The following is an 18,561-nucleotide window of genomic DNA, read 5'->3' as shown; positions in this document are numbered from 1 at the left end:
TTGGTCCTATGATTAGGGAAAAACTTCTTGATAAACTCAGCTTGTAAATCAGTCCACGTTCTGATACTCCTCGGCCTTAGAGAATTAAGCCAAACCTTGGCCTTATCCTTTAAGGTGAAAGGGAATAGCTTGAGTCTCATCAAGTCAATTGCAGCTCCTCCTTCTTGGAATGTATTGCACACTTCTTCAAACTCCTTGATGTGAGAATAAGGGTTCTCACTTTCCATCCCATGGAAATTAGGTAGAAACAACACTATATGAGGTTGGATCACTAGCTGCTCAGTGGGAGGCACTATGCATGAAGGTGCACTCATTCGAGGTGGATGCATGTGGTCCCTCATGGATCGGTATGCATTGAGATTCTCCTCTTGCCCATGTTGGCTATGTTGATCTTCAGGTGGACAATCCATGATGTTCAAGCAGACTTCCAATTCGGTTTCTTGAGGAGTCTCAATTTTCACAAGTCTTCCCTCAACATCTCTTATCCAATAGGGCATACACAACTCGAGATTACTGAAACAAAAACAAAGAAAACAAAAAGGACTACAATTCTAGGAAAAGATTTAAGGTTAGCTAAAAACTAAATGAAAGATAAGATAAAAATAAAAAATAAAAAAAAAACGAATTAGTGAAAGAAAAATCACCAACTTGTGATGAAGATCACAAGTACTCATAAAATGTAACATTTATGTACTTAGGCACCATCCCCAGCAACGACGCCATTTGATTCATGCCTAGTCGGGTGTTTATCAAAACATTTATAAAACCTACAACACCTTATACTAGGGTAGCAAAGACAAAGCTACTATAGTATAGTGGCTCTAGGATCGTCCACAGGGATGAGTTTTCTTTGTACACTTAACATTAATGAAATGAGAACTGGTGATTTCGTTTTTTGGAAGTTAGTTTTTTTTAATGAAAAGAAGATCAATTGGAAGGGTTGATTTTAAGTTAAGCAAACATAAACAACTGGAATTACTATAAAGAGAAAGTCTCTTGGAGCTATAGGTTACTAGGATCAGGTTCCTGTTGCAAAGTGGGAAATTCTAGATCTTCTCCTCGCATTGGGGATAATAACATAAAGGATGATTATCTCCTGAACCGGATTTGTATTTAGCAAATAAGTTTTGATCCAAAGGATTCTTGAAAAATGGTAGTTGCTTCCCATTAATGGCTTCAAACACTAAAAACCCTCACCTTGAACCACCTTCCAATGGCTTGTACTTGATAACTAATGGACATCCATGGATCTAGCAATAAGCATCCATAGAATCCTAAAAGCTTACCATGCATTGGACATTCAAGGTGATTCTAAGGGATTAAAGCTGAAACTTGAAATACAAACCATTAATGATACACAACTACTTTCATTTAAAACAAGGAAAACTCTCACCTTTGCATCTGGGTCCTTTACCTAGCTTCCATCACTTCAAGAAACGTGAAACATAGCCACTCATCTTCTGAGAAATCATCCTCAGAGGGTGTTTTGCTAGAGAGAATATGAAGAGAAAATGAGAAGGAAAGGCAGAGAAAAACTCGTCTTTACAAAATATCTAAAACATAATATATCCCATCCTCTTGAGAGGCTTTCCAACCCCTATTTATAGTTCCTAAACAAACCTTAATGTCTTTTATCTATTACAAAAGGAGTAAAAAGGAAAAAAATTACAATTCTGGAGATTTTTCCCGAAGGTCGGTGCGCACAAAGTAATTTTCGCACACCCTGCGAAAATTTGGCACACCCTGCCAAAATTTGGCACACCTTGCGAATTTGATGATTTTTGCCTTGCGAAATGCTTTGTTTCCCTCCATCTTACTATTGATAGCTTTGCCAACCCCTTTCCAAGTTTGGCAAGGGGTTTTGAAGTGCTTCAAGGCTTGGATTCTTCATGTGATTGATCTTCAACTTGCCTTGCCATAGCTTGCGCAAAACTCTCCCTCAATCTTGGCCTGTTTCGGTGATAAAAAAGCTACCAAAAACACTAAAACTTACCAGAAATTGGTTAGTAACATTCGCTAAGTCCTTACATGCCAATTGGGATAAAAAGGTCTAATTACTATTCAAAAATGCTTAGTACAATTAAGTTTAAGCTGTCTCTTAGTATTTTCCTAAGAGCATTGTATTATATTTTGCCATGGCACATATATTAGGATGTGATAATATGTTAGTTATGAATGGTTGAATTTTTTGCAATCTTATGACTCTTTTGAATTTTTTTACGGTCAGGATATTGTGGTGCAATGGATCATGCATCCTTGGGAAAGGGATGCTCGTTTGGTGCATGAGGCTATTACTAAGGGTCCTCAAGCATATGGATTGCTCATTGAGATTGCATGCACAAGATCATCAGAAGAGCTGCTTGAAGCTAGGAAAGCTTATCAATCCCTCTTCGACCAATCGATCAAGGATGTTGCTTCCCGTAAGGTTAGTGCCAATCGAACGCAAGGTTAGTGCCACTTCAGTCAGGTTATCGCATCAAATGAATGATATTCAAAGCATGAGCACAGTTTTTAATTATATGGAAAAATAATAATTTTATCACATAATCCTTATACTTTATAATCTTTTTGAGAATCCATTTCGTGATAGTTTTATTACTTCTTGTAAAATATTAAAATTTTCAAATACTCCTCTTAACGGTTCTATTTATATGATTAAAAATATATTATAATATTTTTATAAAATTAAAAACATTTACTATGGTTTGTGGGATTGCTTTTTATATGATGACTAGAGCCCACTTTAAGCTCAAACCAGGTTAGCTCATATGTTTCAAGATTGGGCTAGCCCAAGCAATGTGGCCTAATCATTGTGCCATAATATGCATGGCTCTTTTGTTGATAACCTAAAAATTAAGCCTCAAACGTATGACAATATAGTTGGCTAACACCAAAGTTCTTCCCTCTCAAGCCTTATCATTTGTTTGACCCAATTTGAATTAGTACAAGGGCAAAAGAACACAAATCTAACTTTTTTATGTAGATTAAGGCCCTGTTTGACATCTTTGATTTTAAAGGTATTTAATAAAGGTTAAATACTTCCATAATTAATGTAAATTATGGTATAACGAAAATTTGTTTTCCTATATTGATAGCTCCTAGTTGCCCTTGTGAGTTCGTATAAATATGAAGGGTTTCGAGTTAATGAGGGGACGGCTAGATCAAAGGCCATGACATTTGCAATCGCGGTTAAGAATATTGATAAGAAGAACCCAATTGAAGATGATGGGATAGTAAGGATTCTAACAACAAGAAGCAAGCTCCATCTCAAGGCAATGGTCAAGTACTATAAGGAGATTTATGGCAAAAATATAGATGAGGTAAGGAAGGAGAATGATATTATAATAAATGTGTAATATACCTTAATTTTTCTTCTTTAAACTTTAATTCAACAACAGTTGTAATTAAAACAAATTTTAAATAAAGAAAAAAAAAGGAAGGTACCTTAGTTGTTTGAAGGAATAACAATGATAAGTAAACCCCTTAGTAGATATATAATAATAAAATTGAAATTGTAATATGATATTCCATATTAGTTAGAAGAGAAGTATTAGGTGTTTTTTTATATAGTAGACTTATCTTAATTATGTCATCTATTTTAAAAACCATGGTGAGTAAGAGCCTATATTTTTTACCAAGAGAGCTCTAGTTACTAAGTCTAAATCTTTGGGGAAGGAGTATAACATACCAATCAAATTATAAAATAAAAAAAAATGAAATGTAGCAAAGGAAAACAATTTAATATTTTCATATTTTATTTCTTTTTTCTTTTTATAAAAAAGTGAACAAATTAAGTAGGACAAACAATGAAAAATCACATGAAGGGTTTCTTTTATTTACTTTTCTTATCATCTTAAATTACCAATTTAGTATGACTCTCACTAATCTTCTTAGGATCTTGACACTCTAATGAGTTTGAAGGAGACACTTCAGTGCCTATGCAATCCCCAAGCATATTTCAGTAAGGTAAGATTAATTCATCACAAACAATATCTTAGAAATGATCTTATATTTGTTTGTAGAATCATGTATTGGATTCATTGTTTCAATTCTTTTAGGTCTTAAATGATGCATTCAAAGATGATGTAGACAAGAATACCAAAGAAGCCTTAACTCGAGTAATAGTGACACGGAGCAATGTTGATATGAAGGAAATCATAGAAGAATTTGATAAGCAATATAAAATTCCTCTAATCCAGAAGATTGAAGATGTAGCTCTTGGAAACTATAAGGATTTCTTGGTGAGCTTGATTAGAAGAGTGGCCTAATAAGAATACAACTTGCATTTCTTTAGTCAATATTTTAACAATCTTTTCCATTCTTGTAAACATGTACAAACACATTTGATGATATTAGTGATAAAATTAAATTAAGCTTGTATTTGTTAGGAAGTTTGTTAAGAGTTTGTTATGCCAACTTAGATTGTAAGTAATTAACTGAACCCTCTTGTAATAGCTATATATATCATAATCAATAATAGACTTAAGTGAGTGTCGTCATTCTCACCAAATCCTTTCTCTCTCTAAGTTGGTATCAAAGCAAGTTTGCATTTGAGAATTCTTCTCTCTTTCTTTCTCCTTTCTCTTTCTAAATTCTTCCATTTTTTTCTCGAAATGTTTCTCTAGAAACATGTCTTTCACCTCTTCTATTTCCTTTGGTGCTCCTAATTTTCCTTTTGCATCTTTCGTTCCAAATTTCAATGTTTTTTCTCTTTGGTTGGATCACAATAAGTGTTAGTAATGGCGAGCTCAAGTGCTTTCAACTATACAAGCTTAAGGGTTTGAAGGCTTTTTGTTTGGATTTGTTCTAATTCTGCCTCAATTTGTCAAAGTTCCTTGTAACAGTCATAGTTCTCCATCAACTAGGGTTTAAAATCTTGATTTCCTAATTTGAATGAGACATGATCAGTTTCTTCTAAGCTAGATTCTTTTACTAATGAGCGAATCAATGCTCAAACATGTCAATCATTGTGTTACTACTATTGAAGTTTTGTCCACACGTGAATAACTTTTTTGGTCTCAATTGAAGGCCAAAGTGATGTAGCTTTGTATGATGCTATAGACATTGAAGAAATGAGCTCTTAGTGTAGAGGAGTATATCCTTAAGATGTGAGGTTTGACTGACAATCTTAACTCTATTGGTCAGGTCATTATTGATAAAGATCTTATTCCTTATATTTTTATTGGATTTTATCCTAAATATGAGTCAATCATTGTTAATCTTACTTCAAGAAATGATGTTTTCACTCTTCAAGAGGTTCAACTTGTCATATAGACTCATGACATGATGATTCAACATCAATTGGTCTTTTTGCCAACTGATTTGCAAAATTCTCCCTCTATTAGTGTTGCTTATCGCAGATCCTTTCTTGTTATATTGAGTAATGATTCCGTGCCCAATTGGTGTCTCAGCTGATTCGTGTCCAGCTGGTGCTCCTTGATTGAGGGAGTAATCAACAAAATTTATAACCTATAACATCATATACTAGGGTAGCAAAGACAAAGCTACTATAGTATAGCGGCTCTAGGATTGTTCACTGGGAAGGATTAACAAGCTATCAATGATACCAATTCCAAGTGAATTGGTTTTGTTTCATTTCATGGTTAGCTTAAGAAGTAAAACACAAACTTTGATTGGTAAAGGTTTAGACTTAAACTAACCAACATAACAGAAGTTTGGAATAATTTAGGAAGAAAAGTATTCCCTGGAGAGTTAGGTTCACTGGGATGGTTCCTCATACAAAAGACACAGCTCTGGTCAGATGGTTCATTTCCTCGCGTTAGAGATTCAACATATAGTCAATTCTCTAACCGGTGTTGTACAGAGACTTCTTCAATTAGATTTCACTTTAATTCTCTCACTGATGCAACTTGCAATGGTTTAAGCCTCTCACTAAGCCTTAACCATTCAAGGTGATCTTTAACCTTGGATTACCCGTCAAAAGCTCGCAAGAGATAACTAATGGATGTCTCCTTGGAGTCCAAAAGCTTACCAAGTGTTGGCTATTCTAGAAAATCCTACCTTGAAGTCACCTCCCAGAGGCTCGCAAGGGGTAAACTAGTGCATTTCCATGGTTGGAAATCACTTGCCTTACCAAGTGTTGGCCCAGGTGACTCTAAGGTGTTTTAAGTTAACTAAAAACATAGAAATCACTAAAGGATTTCACTTCCTCTTCATTACTAGCTAAAACCACAAAGCTTTGCACTCTTGCACTTGGAACCTTCCCCGGCAACCTTAGCTCCAAGGAATTAGAGGTTTAGTTACTCATTCTCTAGGAAAAACTCCTCAGAGAGTTCATAACTTAGTAAGAAAATGAAAATACAAAGTGAGAAGGTAAGGCAGTAGAAAGAATTGAACTTTACTTGCTTACCCAAACTTTTACAGAAGGCACTCCTCTCTGAGAACAGGCTCTCGAGAGATATATATATATGAACATAATATAAAACTAATTATTACATAGATATTTACTCTTTTTACTAACTTAAAAGCTAAGGAATCATGTAATTGGTGGCTTACAAGGAGTATTTTGGGATTTAGACAACAAAAATCTGATGTAAAATATCTCCCAATGTCGGTAGCAAATATCAGGGTGCTTCAGGAACCATTTCGCAAGAGAAAATGGTGTCTGCGAGATTTCGCAGACACTCAAGAGGGACTGCGGAATATTTTCGCATCAACAAGCTAAACTCGCAGGGTTGCGAAGTTGGCTTCCACCTTGAGGTTCCAAGCTTCCCTCTCACGGTATACGTCGGGCATCTTCAGGAGGAAATACACCCTACTGTACAAAAAGGCTGCGGAATCACTTCGCAGCAAAAGGGTGATTTCGCAACACTTTGAAAAATGCTTCCTTCAGCTCGGAGTGATTGGCTTGCAATGGCTGTAACTTCTTCGTTTCAACTCCAAATTGCGCACCGTTTGAAGGATTGGATTGTTGACTTCGTGATATTTGAAATGGTATATAGCATACATCATTTGGACTTCATAAAGTGCTCCAAAAGTGGCTGCTACGACTGTCATCAAGAATATGCTTCTTGGCAGATTCTCTTTACTTTTTCTCCTTGCATTCCGGATTTACTCTTGGCAAATGACTTCTAAGCTTTGCCCAAGATTCCTCATAGCTCTCCTCAGTCTTGACTTGCTTTGGTGATCAAATTACTAACAAAAACACCAAAACTTACACAAAGTGATTAAAATTGCTTTCAAGGGTCCTTAACATGCCAATTGAGTTAAAAGGCCAAAACTACTACTCAAAAGTGTTTAAAAGGATTAATTATAAGCTATCAAATATAACTTTTTGAGTAGTAATCACTCCCCCCAACCGACATATTGCTAGTCCCTTAGCAATATAGGAGAGAAAAATTGAAAATAAAAAGCAAACTAACCTATAATGTACAACATCATGCTGATAAAAAACAATTCTCAAGTGGCATGATGATCTAATTCTCTCATGAAACCTTAAAGAAATATAAAAGCAAATTACAACAAGAGTTATAACAAACTAAGCTAAACACTGTCAAACAAGGGAGTGCATTATGCAAACTGAAGTTTTAAAATCATTTCCACTTCCAAAGAACCAAACTTTAATCTTCCACAAAAATCTATGTGTATTGGTTCCTTAGCTTCCGAGAATAATATGCTAAACTAATCTCTCCCCCCAACCTATCTCTTTTCAATACTTTAGCAATCTGACCAAAATCAATAAGAAAAGAACACACTTTTTTTTTTTTTTTTTTTTTTTTTAAGGTAGCTTTATGGGGTACTCTTTCTGACTTGTCCATGTAATGGGGGTCCATCGATGACTCCCAACCAATTAAGGTTTAGGGCACCAAGCTTTAAGGATCTTTCAACCACTAACTCCTCGGATTTTTCCCCGGACTTTTAAGAATGAATTTCTAATACCCAAGCATCTACCATATGCTAACTCCACCTATCCACCCTTATAACGAGCATTGAGGTCGGTGACTCCCAACCAATTAAGGCTTAGGGCACCAGGCTTTAAAGATTTTCACCATATACCCCTCAGACCTTGCTCGGGTTTCAAGGCAAGCAAACAACTTTCTTTATTTCAAAGGCTCATTGGCCTTTTGCAGGGTGTTTCAATTTTTATCAAATGAGGTCAAATGTACCAAGTCCCAAAATTATCCTAAGTCAAGAGGGAAACAGCTTTTCATCTTATAATCGGAATCTAATGTGCACAGTGTGTGAATAGCTTAAAGTGGAAGAACTAAATTCAATTTCAATAGAAGTTTAAACAATTGAACCACTTTAGTGAGCATAATCCATACTCTAAGTTAAGTGAAAAACAACAGTTCAATTTCTCTTGGTTTAATTTGAAAAATTTTCCTCAAAACTCATGGAGAAAAGAGTAACAAGAGTAAAAAGTAAAAACTACAACTAATTAACCAATATAATTGCAATACCAAAAAGATTTAGCATACTTCCTTCCTCATTCCCCCCAACCGAACTGAGCATTGTCCTCAATGTGATATGAGTGACTGTAATTAAAGGGAGGAAGTGGTACCTCCTAATTGATATCAAATTCGAATATTGATTGGGGAAACCACATGTTTCAAAAAGAATAGAATATGTGAGAAAAGGAAATAAGGATAACTTAATGCTAAGTGTTAATAAGAAATATTAAACTTGTATTACTTTAAATTCATTTGATTACAATGCAAAAGACAAGTAACACAAGGAATCCCAAATATAGTACCAAAATACTAGGACTTCTTTTCAACTAAAAAAAAAACAAATACATAAAAATATTAGATATATATAATAGTCTGATGAGTGGGGTGGTGCTGGGGCTAGGCAGATGGGTCTGCCTCTTCAGTAGGTGCATCAGCTGGGGCTTGGGGCTCTGGAGGATGAGACTCTGAGGGATGAGAGTGTGGCTCTGCTGGTGTATCAGTGGAGGGCTCTACAGCTGGTGGCAGATCGAAATGAAGCTGGAGCTGCCTTAAGATGGCAGCTTGTTGAGCCTGAGTGGCCAACATCTGCTCTTGGCATGCTCTAATGGCTGCCATCTCTTGAACAAGACTGCTCTGAGAAGCTGTGAGAGTCTCCAATGCACGACATAACTCTCGATATTCAGATATAGGAATGGTCATCCTCGGTTCAGCTGATGTGGATGGCTGAGATGAAGCTGGTGCAGCTGGTGAAGCTCTGGGAATGGCAGGAGCAGCAATTGTTATACCCTCAGGTATGTGTCGTGGGGATGCTCTCCTTGCAGCTGGCTGAGGTGGCTCTTGCTGATCAATTTTATAGGTCGTCATGTTGTTCCATTTATCAAGAGTGAATGGCTCACGGCAAATGCGCTTTCTCTCCAGCTGAGGCTCGGAAGGATATCCCAAGTGCTCCAGAATTTGGCATAGCAGCCTTGGGAAGAGGAGGGGAATGCAATCAGCTCTCTGAAGCTTCTTTCTGTGAACCTTCTCTTCGAAATAGAGAAGGGCTGCTAGGATCAGATGATGAGGCCCAAAGAAAAATCCTTCTGACATCTTGTAAAGAGCTTCTAAGAGGACTCACCTTCTTTGGGTCCAATGCTGTAATAGGTAGATATTATGACGCAAAAATGCATCAATCAAAAACATAACTGGAGGAAGCTCGCCCCTCAACAGATGTGATCGATTTGCAGCTCCTCTAGAAAGGGTGCGCACCATCTCCAGCTCAGTAGGATTTGCCCAAGCTCTAAAATTATCGAATTGGGTTGGCTCATAGGGAATTTGCAGGGCTTCAGCAATATGGCGTGCTCCCAATATGCCATGTCTCCCATCGATAGTGAAATGAATCAAAGTTGGATCCCTGACCTGGTTGGTTGTCATGGATTGATAGAAATCCGTGGCTACCCGGGGGTAGAAAAAGTCTCTCGGAGCTAGCAGATGCTCCATATGGTACCTTCTCAGCAGGTTGAATGTCTGTGTAAGCTCCGACCTCACTCTGAATGCCGCTATGTTGAAGCATAGCTCGGAATGGAATGGCCGAGCTCTACAATCCAAGTTTCCCTCAATTGGGGGCTGAGGTAGCATTGGCCGCCTGATTACTTCTTCCAGAGTTGTTTCGGATGGAATTTGGGGCTCGGGAAGTGGCGCTTGAGGCTCCTGAGATTTTTCTTGCAGCGCCGGAGATGGCACCGGCGACGGAACTGGCATGGGAATCAGCGAGGGAACTGGAGTTGGAACCGGTGATGGAATTGGTGAAGGCTCTGGAGATTGCTCAGTCAAATCGATGGGTTCTGAGCTCTGTACCCTGGGTCTCTTTTGCAGTGTACGACCTCCTGACTTGGTAAGGTAATGTTTCGCCGGAGGCTTTGGCGACGCTGGCTTCACCGAAGGAGGAATTGCTTTCGGCTGCGAAGGCTCTGGAGCAGAATCTGGAACTAGCTCCTTTCGCAGACTCTTCTTGCGATTCGAAGGAGATGAAGATTTAGCCCCTCGTGTTCGCGCCATTTCGGGATACCGAACTTTAGCCGACGTTGCTGATCGGAGAAGATGACCGGAGGTTTGGATGGCGTGGCTCACTGAAGAAGACGAACAGCTTGCGAGAATGGCGCTCTGATTTTTGAAACCCTTTTCGCAGCTCAAATGACCGGTATAAATAGGAAAAACGGAAGCCTAAGGGTCAGTTTAAGTTTCGCAACAAAACGCCAATTTCACAGCAAAATGCCATTTTCCCAGCAACTTCGCAATGCGTTTCGCAGCTGTGAAATGAGAGTTCCTGTGCTGCGAAGTGGCACTCGTGTGCCAAAACCACTTTCGCAATTGTGAAATACCCTACGGAATGGGACTTTTGGTGCGAAATCTGGGCTTTACCACTTCGCAATGCGTTTCGCAGCTGCCAAATGAGAGCTCCTGTCCTGCGAAGTGGCACTCGTGTGCCAAAAACGCCTTCGCAGCTGCGAAATACCCTCGCAGAGACTTCTACAGTGTTGCGGAATGGTTTTGCAGCATAGTGCTGATTTCGCAGAGGCTGCGAAATCTCGCAGAGCTCCGTTTTTTGCTCTGTTTTTGCTCTGTTTTTGCTCCGATTTCGATCCGATTCTTTTCCTTTCAATTTCCTTGCAATTTCTTCCACCTGAGATCATTCAAAAAGATTAAAATACACATAAAAACATGATTTAAGATCAAAAATTAAGATCAAAAGTATGGAAACAACTTGAAAATTTACAAAATTTACAAAAAATTTGGACTGTGGTAAAACCACGTCCAGCAAACCCTTCTTTGCTTAGGCTTTTTGAGGCTCAAGAAGGTTGATCTCCTCCTTTTCTGGTTTGAATGGCTCCATGAATGGCTTGAGACGATATCCATTGACTTTGAAGGTGTCCTTGCCATTGGAATTCAATAATTCCACCACTCCATTGGAACATACTCGGTGAATTATGAACGGGCCTATCCATCTTGACTTGAGCTTCCCAGGAAAGATATGGAGTCTTGTGTCATACAGTAAAACTCTTTGCCCTTCCTAAAATTCCTTGTTGGAAATGAGTTGGTCATGCCACTTCTTCATCCTCTGTTTTGCAACTTTGGAATTGATATAAGCATTATTTCTTAATTCCTCCATCTCATTAAGGTCTAGATATCTCTTTTCTCCGGCCTTGATCAAGTCCATGTTCAGCTTCTTTATTGCCCACCAAGCTTTGTATTCAACTTCCACAGGGAGATGGCATGCTTTGCCATAGACAAGACGATAAGGAGACATCCCAAGAATAGTCTTATAAGCTGTTTTATATGCCCACAATGAATCATGAAGCCTAATAGACCAATCCTTTCTGTTGGAATTCACCACTTTCATCAATATGTTCTTTATTTCCCTGTTAGCTAGCTCAACTTGCCCGGAAGTCTGAGGATGATAAGGTGTAGCCACCTTATGCTTCACTCCATACTTGGACAACAGAGCTTCAAAAGGTTTGTTGCAAAAATGAGCACCTCCATCATTGATTATGGCTTTGGGCACCCCAAATCTTGAGAATATATTATCTTTAAGAAACTTGAGAACCACCCTGTGATCATTTTGTTTACAGGGGATTGCCTCAACCCATTTAGAAACATAATCCACCCCCACCAAGATGTAAGAATTACCAAAAGACATTGGGAAAGGTCCCATGAAGTCAATGCCCCATACATCAAATAGCTCAACTATTAGAATGGGGTTCATAGGCATTTGATTTCTTTTTGTTAGCTTTCCAAGCCTTTGGCATCTGTCACAACTTCTACACATGATGTGGGCATCTTTGAAAAGAGATGGCCAAGTAAACCCTGATTGCAATACCTTCATAGCTGTTTTCTGAGAGGCAAAGTGGCCTCCACATGCATTCTCATGACAATGAGATAGAATCCCTTGCTGCTCATCTTCAAGGACACACTTCCTTATTATCTGATCTACACAATACTTAAAAAGAAAGGGCTCTTCCCAATAATAAGCATGAATTTTGGCAAAGAAGTGTTTCCTGTCCTGTGCATTCCACTCACTTGGAATTTCTCCAGTTACTAAATAATTAGCAATATGAGCATACCAAGGAGTTTTCACTAGGAACATGAGTGATTCTTTAGGAAAATCATCATTAATAGGCAAGGGATGGGAATTATGTGCTATAACTAACCTTGAAAGGTGGTCAGCTACTACATTCTCCACTCATTTCTTATCTTTGATTTGGAGATCGAATTCTTGTAACAAAAGAATCCATCTAATCAACCTTGCTTTTGCATCTTGCTTTGTCAATAAATACTTCAAGGCTGAATGGTCAGTAAAGACTATGATGAAAGACCCCACTAAGTAAGCACGAAATTTGTCCAAAGCAAATACCACAGCTAACAATTCTTTCTCTGTAGTTGTGTAGTTCCTTTGAGCTTCATTCAGTGTTTTACTTGCATAGTAAATCACATAGGGTTTCCCATCTTCCCTTTGGCCAAGCACAGCTCCTATAGCAAAGTCACTAGCATTACACATCAATTCAAAAGGTAGTTGCCAGTTAGGGGCTCTCACTATTGGAGTTGTTGTTAAAAATTTCTTCAGTTGATCAAAGCTATTTTGACACCTTTCATCCCATATAAACTTAGCATCCTTAGCTAACAGCTCACAAAGAGGTTTTGAAAGACTTGAAAAACCTTTTATAAACCGCCTATAGAACCCTGCATGGACAAGGAACTGCCTTACTCCTTTTACAATTGTTGGGGATGGTAATTTGACAATAAGCTCCACCTTTGCTTTATCAACTTCAATCCTTTTTCAGAGATGATATGGCCAAGGACAATTCCTTGACGTACCATAAAATGGCATTTCTCCCAGTTGAGCACCAGATCTTTTTCAATGCATCTGTGAAGAACTGCTTCCAAATTAACTAAGCATTCCTCAAATGTACCTCCATATACGGTGATGTCATCCATGAAAACCTCCATAATTCGCTCCACCATATCACTGAAAATACTCAACATACATCTTTGAAATGTAGCAGGTGCATTGCATAAACCAAAAGGCATTCTTCTATAAGCATATGTTCCAAATGGACATGTAAAAGTGGTCTTTTCCTGATCTGCCAAATCAATTTCAATTTGAAAATACCCTGAATACCCATCCAAGAAACAATAAAATGGATGTCCAGAGACTCTCTCCAGCACTTGATCAATAAATGGCAATGGAAAATGATCTTTCCTGGTGACAACATTCAGCTTTCTATAATCAATACACACCCTCCAACCTGAAGTGAGGCATGTAGTAATTTCTTCCCCTTTTTCATTTTGAACCACTGTGATCCCTGACTTCTTTGGTACCACTTGAGTAGGACTCACCCAAGGGCTATCAGATATAGGGTAAATGATTCCTGCTTGAAGTAGCTTCAGCACTTCAGCTCGCACCACCTCTTGTAGATAAGGATTCAACCTTCTTTGAAATTGACGAATTGGCTTTGCTTCCTCCTCCATATATATATGATGAGTACAAACTAAAGGACTAATGCCTTTCAAGTCAGATATTTGCCATCCTATTGCCTTCTTACACCTCTTGAGAACTTCCCTTAAACAATTCTCTTGATGACTGGTCAGAGATGAAGATATCACAACAGGACATTGATTATTTTCTTCAAGATATGTATATTTCAACTCCACAGGTAAAGGCTTCAGAATGAGTTTTGGAATTTCTTTTTCAGCAGATGCCTCTTCTTCTTTATTGAACAAAGGTAGAATTTCTTCTATCTTTCTCCAACTTTGTAGATTAGCAAGCCTAATAGGAGATTCAGACAAACCTTCCTCAAAATCCACAAGACTTTCATTCAACTTGTCTTGCATATTTTGATTACAGTGATCCTCCACCAAAGTATCAATAATGCACAGCTCTTCTGGACCCTCTTCTTCTTCCGGAGTGATTTGTTTTTTAGACATATAGAAAATATTGAGATCCAGTGTCATGTTGCCAAAAGTGAGTTGCATCAGCCCATTCCTGCAGTTGATGATTGCATTTGAAGTTGCAAGAAATGGGCTTCCAAGGATGATAGGAACTAAATTAGCTTCCTTTACAGTAGGATCTGTATCAAGAACAATAAAATCTACTGGATAGTAGAAATTATCCACTTGAACCAATACATCCTCAATTACCCCTCTTGGAATTTTCACTGATCTATCTGCCAGAGATAGAGTGATTGCTGTTGGCTTCAACTCTCCAAGTCCCAATTGCTTGTAGACGGAATATGGAAGCAAATTCACACTTGCTCCCAAATCTAGCAAGGCTTTCTCCACTACCTTTCCTCCAATCATGACTGAAATGGTAGGACTTCCCGAGTCTTTGTACTTCAAAGGAGACTTACATTGTAAGATTGCACTTACTTGCTCAGTCAAGAAGGCTTTCTTGTTTACAGTCAACCCTCTTTTGATAGTACATAAGTCCTTTAGGAATTTTGCATACGTTGGAACTTGTTTAATCATATCCAATAGTGGAATATTGACTTTCACTTGTCTCAATACTTCAAGGATTTCAGCTGCATTTCTAACCCCCTTATTCCCATGTAATGCTTGAGGAAAAGGAGGAGAAGTTGATTTCTTCAGCATTTCTTCATTCATAAGTTCCTTCTCTGGAATTGCATTCATTGTTGAATCAGAGTCCTTCTTTTCTTCACTGATCTCACTGTCTTTATCTTCCATTTCCTTCCCTTTCTTTATCTCTTATTCTTTCTCAACATGTGGCTTGGGTGTTGGCTGCTCAATTTTTTTTCCACTCCTTAGAGTGATCAAGGCTTTGACATCTTTCATCTGTGATGATTCTCCCTCTTGGCTTTCCACTTCATGGACACCTTTGGGGTTTTAGTGAGGTTGAGAAGGAAATCTTCCCTTTTCTTGTAGTGTATTCAAATTTGTAAGCCTTGAAGTTGAATATTGGATGTTATCAAACTTTTGGTTCATATCATTTTGCATTCCATCCATCCTTTTATTCAACATACTCTCCACCCTATCAATTCTTTGATAGATTTGAGCATTGGTGGCTTCTTGCTTTCCAACAAAATCTCCCACTACCTTGCTGAGATTAGCCATTGCTTGTTCAAGACTTGAAGATTGTTGAGATGGTGGATCCGACTGTTGGTATTGAGTTGCTCTGGCCTTCCATGAGAAATTTGGATGATTCCTCCAACTTGAGTTGTAGATATTTCCATATAGCGCATTGTTATTGGGCCTGAATTGTCCAACAACATTTGCTTGATCTCTAAACATCTCCCTTTCAGCTGAAATTGCAGGGCATTCCTCCACCAAATGTTCATATGATTTACAATTAGGACACAGCTTCACTTGCACTGGTGCTTCAGCAACAGCTTGCACTTCATGAATTCTTTTCAGCTCCAGCTCCTCCAATCGTCTTGTCATAGCTGCCAACTTTGCTTTCATATCATCATCTTCTTTTAAGGTATACATCCCAGCCTTTGCATTGTAAGCATTCAACTGAGACTTCATCTTTCCCACTTCTCCTTTGGTTGGTTCATCCCATCCCCTTGAAACATCAGCTACATAGCTCAAGAAATCCATAGCTTCCTCTGGATTTTTGCTCATGAAATCTCCTCCACACATTGTCTCGAGGAGTTGCTTCATTGAGGAGGACATACCATCATAAAAATAGCTCACCAATAGCCAAGTATCAAAGCCATGGTGAGGACAAGCATTTATAGCTTCCATGTATCTTTCCCAATACTCATAGAATTTCTCATTCTCTTTAGCTGAGAAGTTTGAAATTTGCCTTTTCAAGCCATTTGTTCTATGAGTGGGAAAAAATTTCTTGAGGAATTCAGCTTGTAAGTCAGTCCAAGAACGGATACTCCTTGGCCTTAAAGAATTAAGCCAAATTTTGGCTTTATCCTTTAAAGTAAAAGGAAATAACTTAAGCCTCATCAAATCAATTGAAGCTCCTCCCTCTTGGAATGTATTACAAACATCTTCAAATTCCTTGATGTGTGCATACGGATTCTCACTTTCCATCCCATGAAAAGTTGGTAGAAGTGGAACAAGATACGGTCTGATCACTAGCTGCTCTGTAGGGGGCACTATACATGATGGTGCACTCATACGAGGTGGATGCATGCGGTCCCTCATTGATCTGAATTCATTGAGATTGTCCTGACGACCTTGGTGACTATGCTGATCTTCAGGTGTAGTTTCCATGATATTCAAGATCACTTCGAATTCTTTTCTCTGAGGTGTATCACACTTAACAAGCCTTCCTCCACTGTCTCGTATCCACTTTGGCATACACAACTAGTATCTATCTGCAACTTAAATAAAAACAGAGGACAACAAGAGAAACAGGGCTACAACAACAAAATTAAACTAGGCTAAATTTTAAAAGATAAACTTAGATTATGAATAAATAAAGAAAGAATGAGAGTTAGTAAAGTGAAAGAAACTTTACCAACTTGTGATGAAAATCACAAGTGCTCAAAAATGGTATCAATATAAACTTGACATCTTCCCCGGCAACGGCGCCATTTGATTCTGTGCCCAATTGGTGTCTCAGCTGATTCGTGTCCAGCTGGTGCTCCTTGATTGAGGGAGTAATCAACAAAATTTATAACCTATAACACCATATACTAGGGTAGCAAAGACAAAGCTACTATAGTATAGCGGCTCTAGGATCGTTCACTGGGAAGGATTAACAAGCTATCAATGATACCAATTCCAAGTGAATTGGTTTTGTTTCATTTCATGGTTAGCTTAAGAAGTAAAACACAAACTTTGATTGGTAAAGGTTTAGACTTAAACTAACTAACATAATAGAAGTTTGGAATAATTTAGGAAGAAAAGCATTCCCTGGAGAGTTAGGTTCACTGGGGTGGTTCCTCATGCAAAAGACACGGCTCTGGTTAGATGGTTCATTTCCTCGCGTTAGAGATTCAACATATAGTCAATTCTCTAACCGGTGTTGTACAGAGACTCCTTCAATTAGATTTCACTTTAATTCTCTCACTGATGCAACTTGCAATGGTTTAAGCCTCTCACTAAGCCTTAACCATTCAAGGTGATCTTTAACCTTGGATTACCCGTCAAAAGCTCGCAAGAGATAACTAATGGATGTCTCCTTGGAGTCCAAAAGCTTACCAAGTGTTGGCTATTCTAGAAAATCCTACCTTGAAGTCACCTCCTAGAGGCTCGCAAGGGGTAAACTAGTGCATTTCCATGGTTGGAAATCACTTGCCTTACCAAGTGTTGGCCTAGGTGACTCTAAGGTGTTTCAAGTTAACTAAAAACATAGAAATCACTAAAGGATTTCACTTCCTCTTCATTACTAGCTAAAACCACAAAGTTTTGCATTCTTGCACTTGGAACCTTCCCCGGCAACCTTAGCTCCAAGGAATTAGAGGTTTAGTTACTCATTCTCTGGGGAAAACTCCTCAGAGAGTTCATAACTTAGTAAGAAAATGAAAATACAAAGTGAGAAGGTAAGGCAGTAGAAAGAACTGAACTTTACTTGCTTACCCAAACTTTTACAGAAGGCACTCCTCTCTGAGAACAGGCTCTCGAGAGATATATATATGAACATAATATAAAACTAATTATTACATAGATATTTACTCTTTTTACTAACTTAAAAGCTAAGGAATCATGTAATTGGTGGCTTACAAGGAGTATTTTGGGATTTAGACAACAAATATCTGATGTAAAATATCTCCCAATGTCGGTAGCAAATATCGGGGTGCTTCAGGAACCATTTCGCAAGAGAAAATGGTGTCTGCGAGATTTCGCAGACACTCAAGAGGGGCTGCGGAATATTTTCGCATCAACAAGCTAAACTCGCAGGGCTGCGAAGTTGGCTTCCACCTTGAGGTTCCAAGCTTCCCTCTCGCGGTATACGTCGGGCATCTTTAGGAGGAAATACACCCTACTGTACAAAAAGGCTGCGGAATCACTTCACAGCAAAAGGGTGATTTCGCAACACTTTGAAAAATGCTTCCTTTAGCTCGGAGTGATTGGCTTGCAATGGCTGCAACTTCTTCGTTTCAACTCCAAATTGTGCACCGTTTGAAGCATTGGATTTTTGAATTCCTGAGCTTTGAAATGGTATATAGCATGCATCATTTGGACTTCAGAAAATGCT

General features: G+C 38.4%; 1 protein-coding gene across 1 annotated transcript; it reads right to left on the bottom strand.

Annotated features, from left to right (window-relative positions):
• Positions 1–9,117: 9,117 nt before the first annotated feature.
• On the bottom strand, positions 9,118–10,448 carry LOC104877327 (vegetative cell wall protein gp1-like). The gene is made up of 3 exons (XM_010647693.1): positions 10,092–10,448; positions 9,898–9,987; positions 9,118–9,165 (listed from the first exon to the last, which is right to left on the bottom strand). The coding sequence occupies exons 1-3, from the start codon at positions 10,446–10,448 to the stop codon at positions 9,118–9,120; spliced, it is 495 nt and encodes a 164-aa protein (XP_010645995.1).
• Positions 10,449–18,561: the final 8,113 nt, after the last annotated feature.

Source organism: Vitis vinifera, chromosome 13, assembly GCF_030704535.1.
Source record: "Vitis vinifera cultivar Pinot Noir 40024 chromosome 13, ASM3070453v1".
Lineage (NCBI taxonomy): Eukaryota > Viridiplantae > Streptophyta > Magnoliopsida > Vitales > Vitaceae > Vitis > Vitis vinifera.
The sequence above is the reverse complement of the archived record's forward strand: the minus strand, read 5'-3'. Positions and strand labels throughout refer to the sequence as shown.

Coding starts and splice junctions, on each gene's coding strand:
- LOC104877327 (XM_010647693.1), bottom strand. CDS start 10,448: ATGGCGCGAACACGAGGGGCTAAATCTTCATCTCCTTCGAATCGCAAG. Junction 9,988..10,091: donor AAAAATCTCAGGAGCCTCAA/GCGCCACTTCCC, acceptor CTTGGATTGTAG/AGCTCGGCCATTCCATTCCG. Junction 9,166..9,897: donor ACATTCAACCTGCTGAGAAG/GTACCATATGGA, acceptor TGCCATTCCCAG/AGCTTCACCAGCTGCACCAG.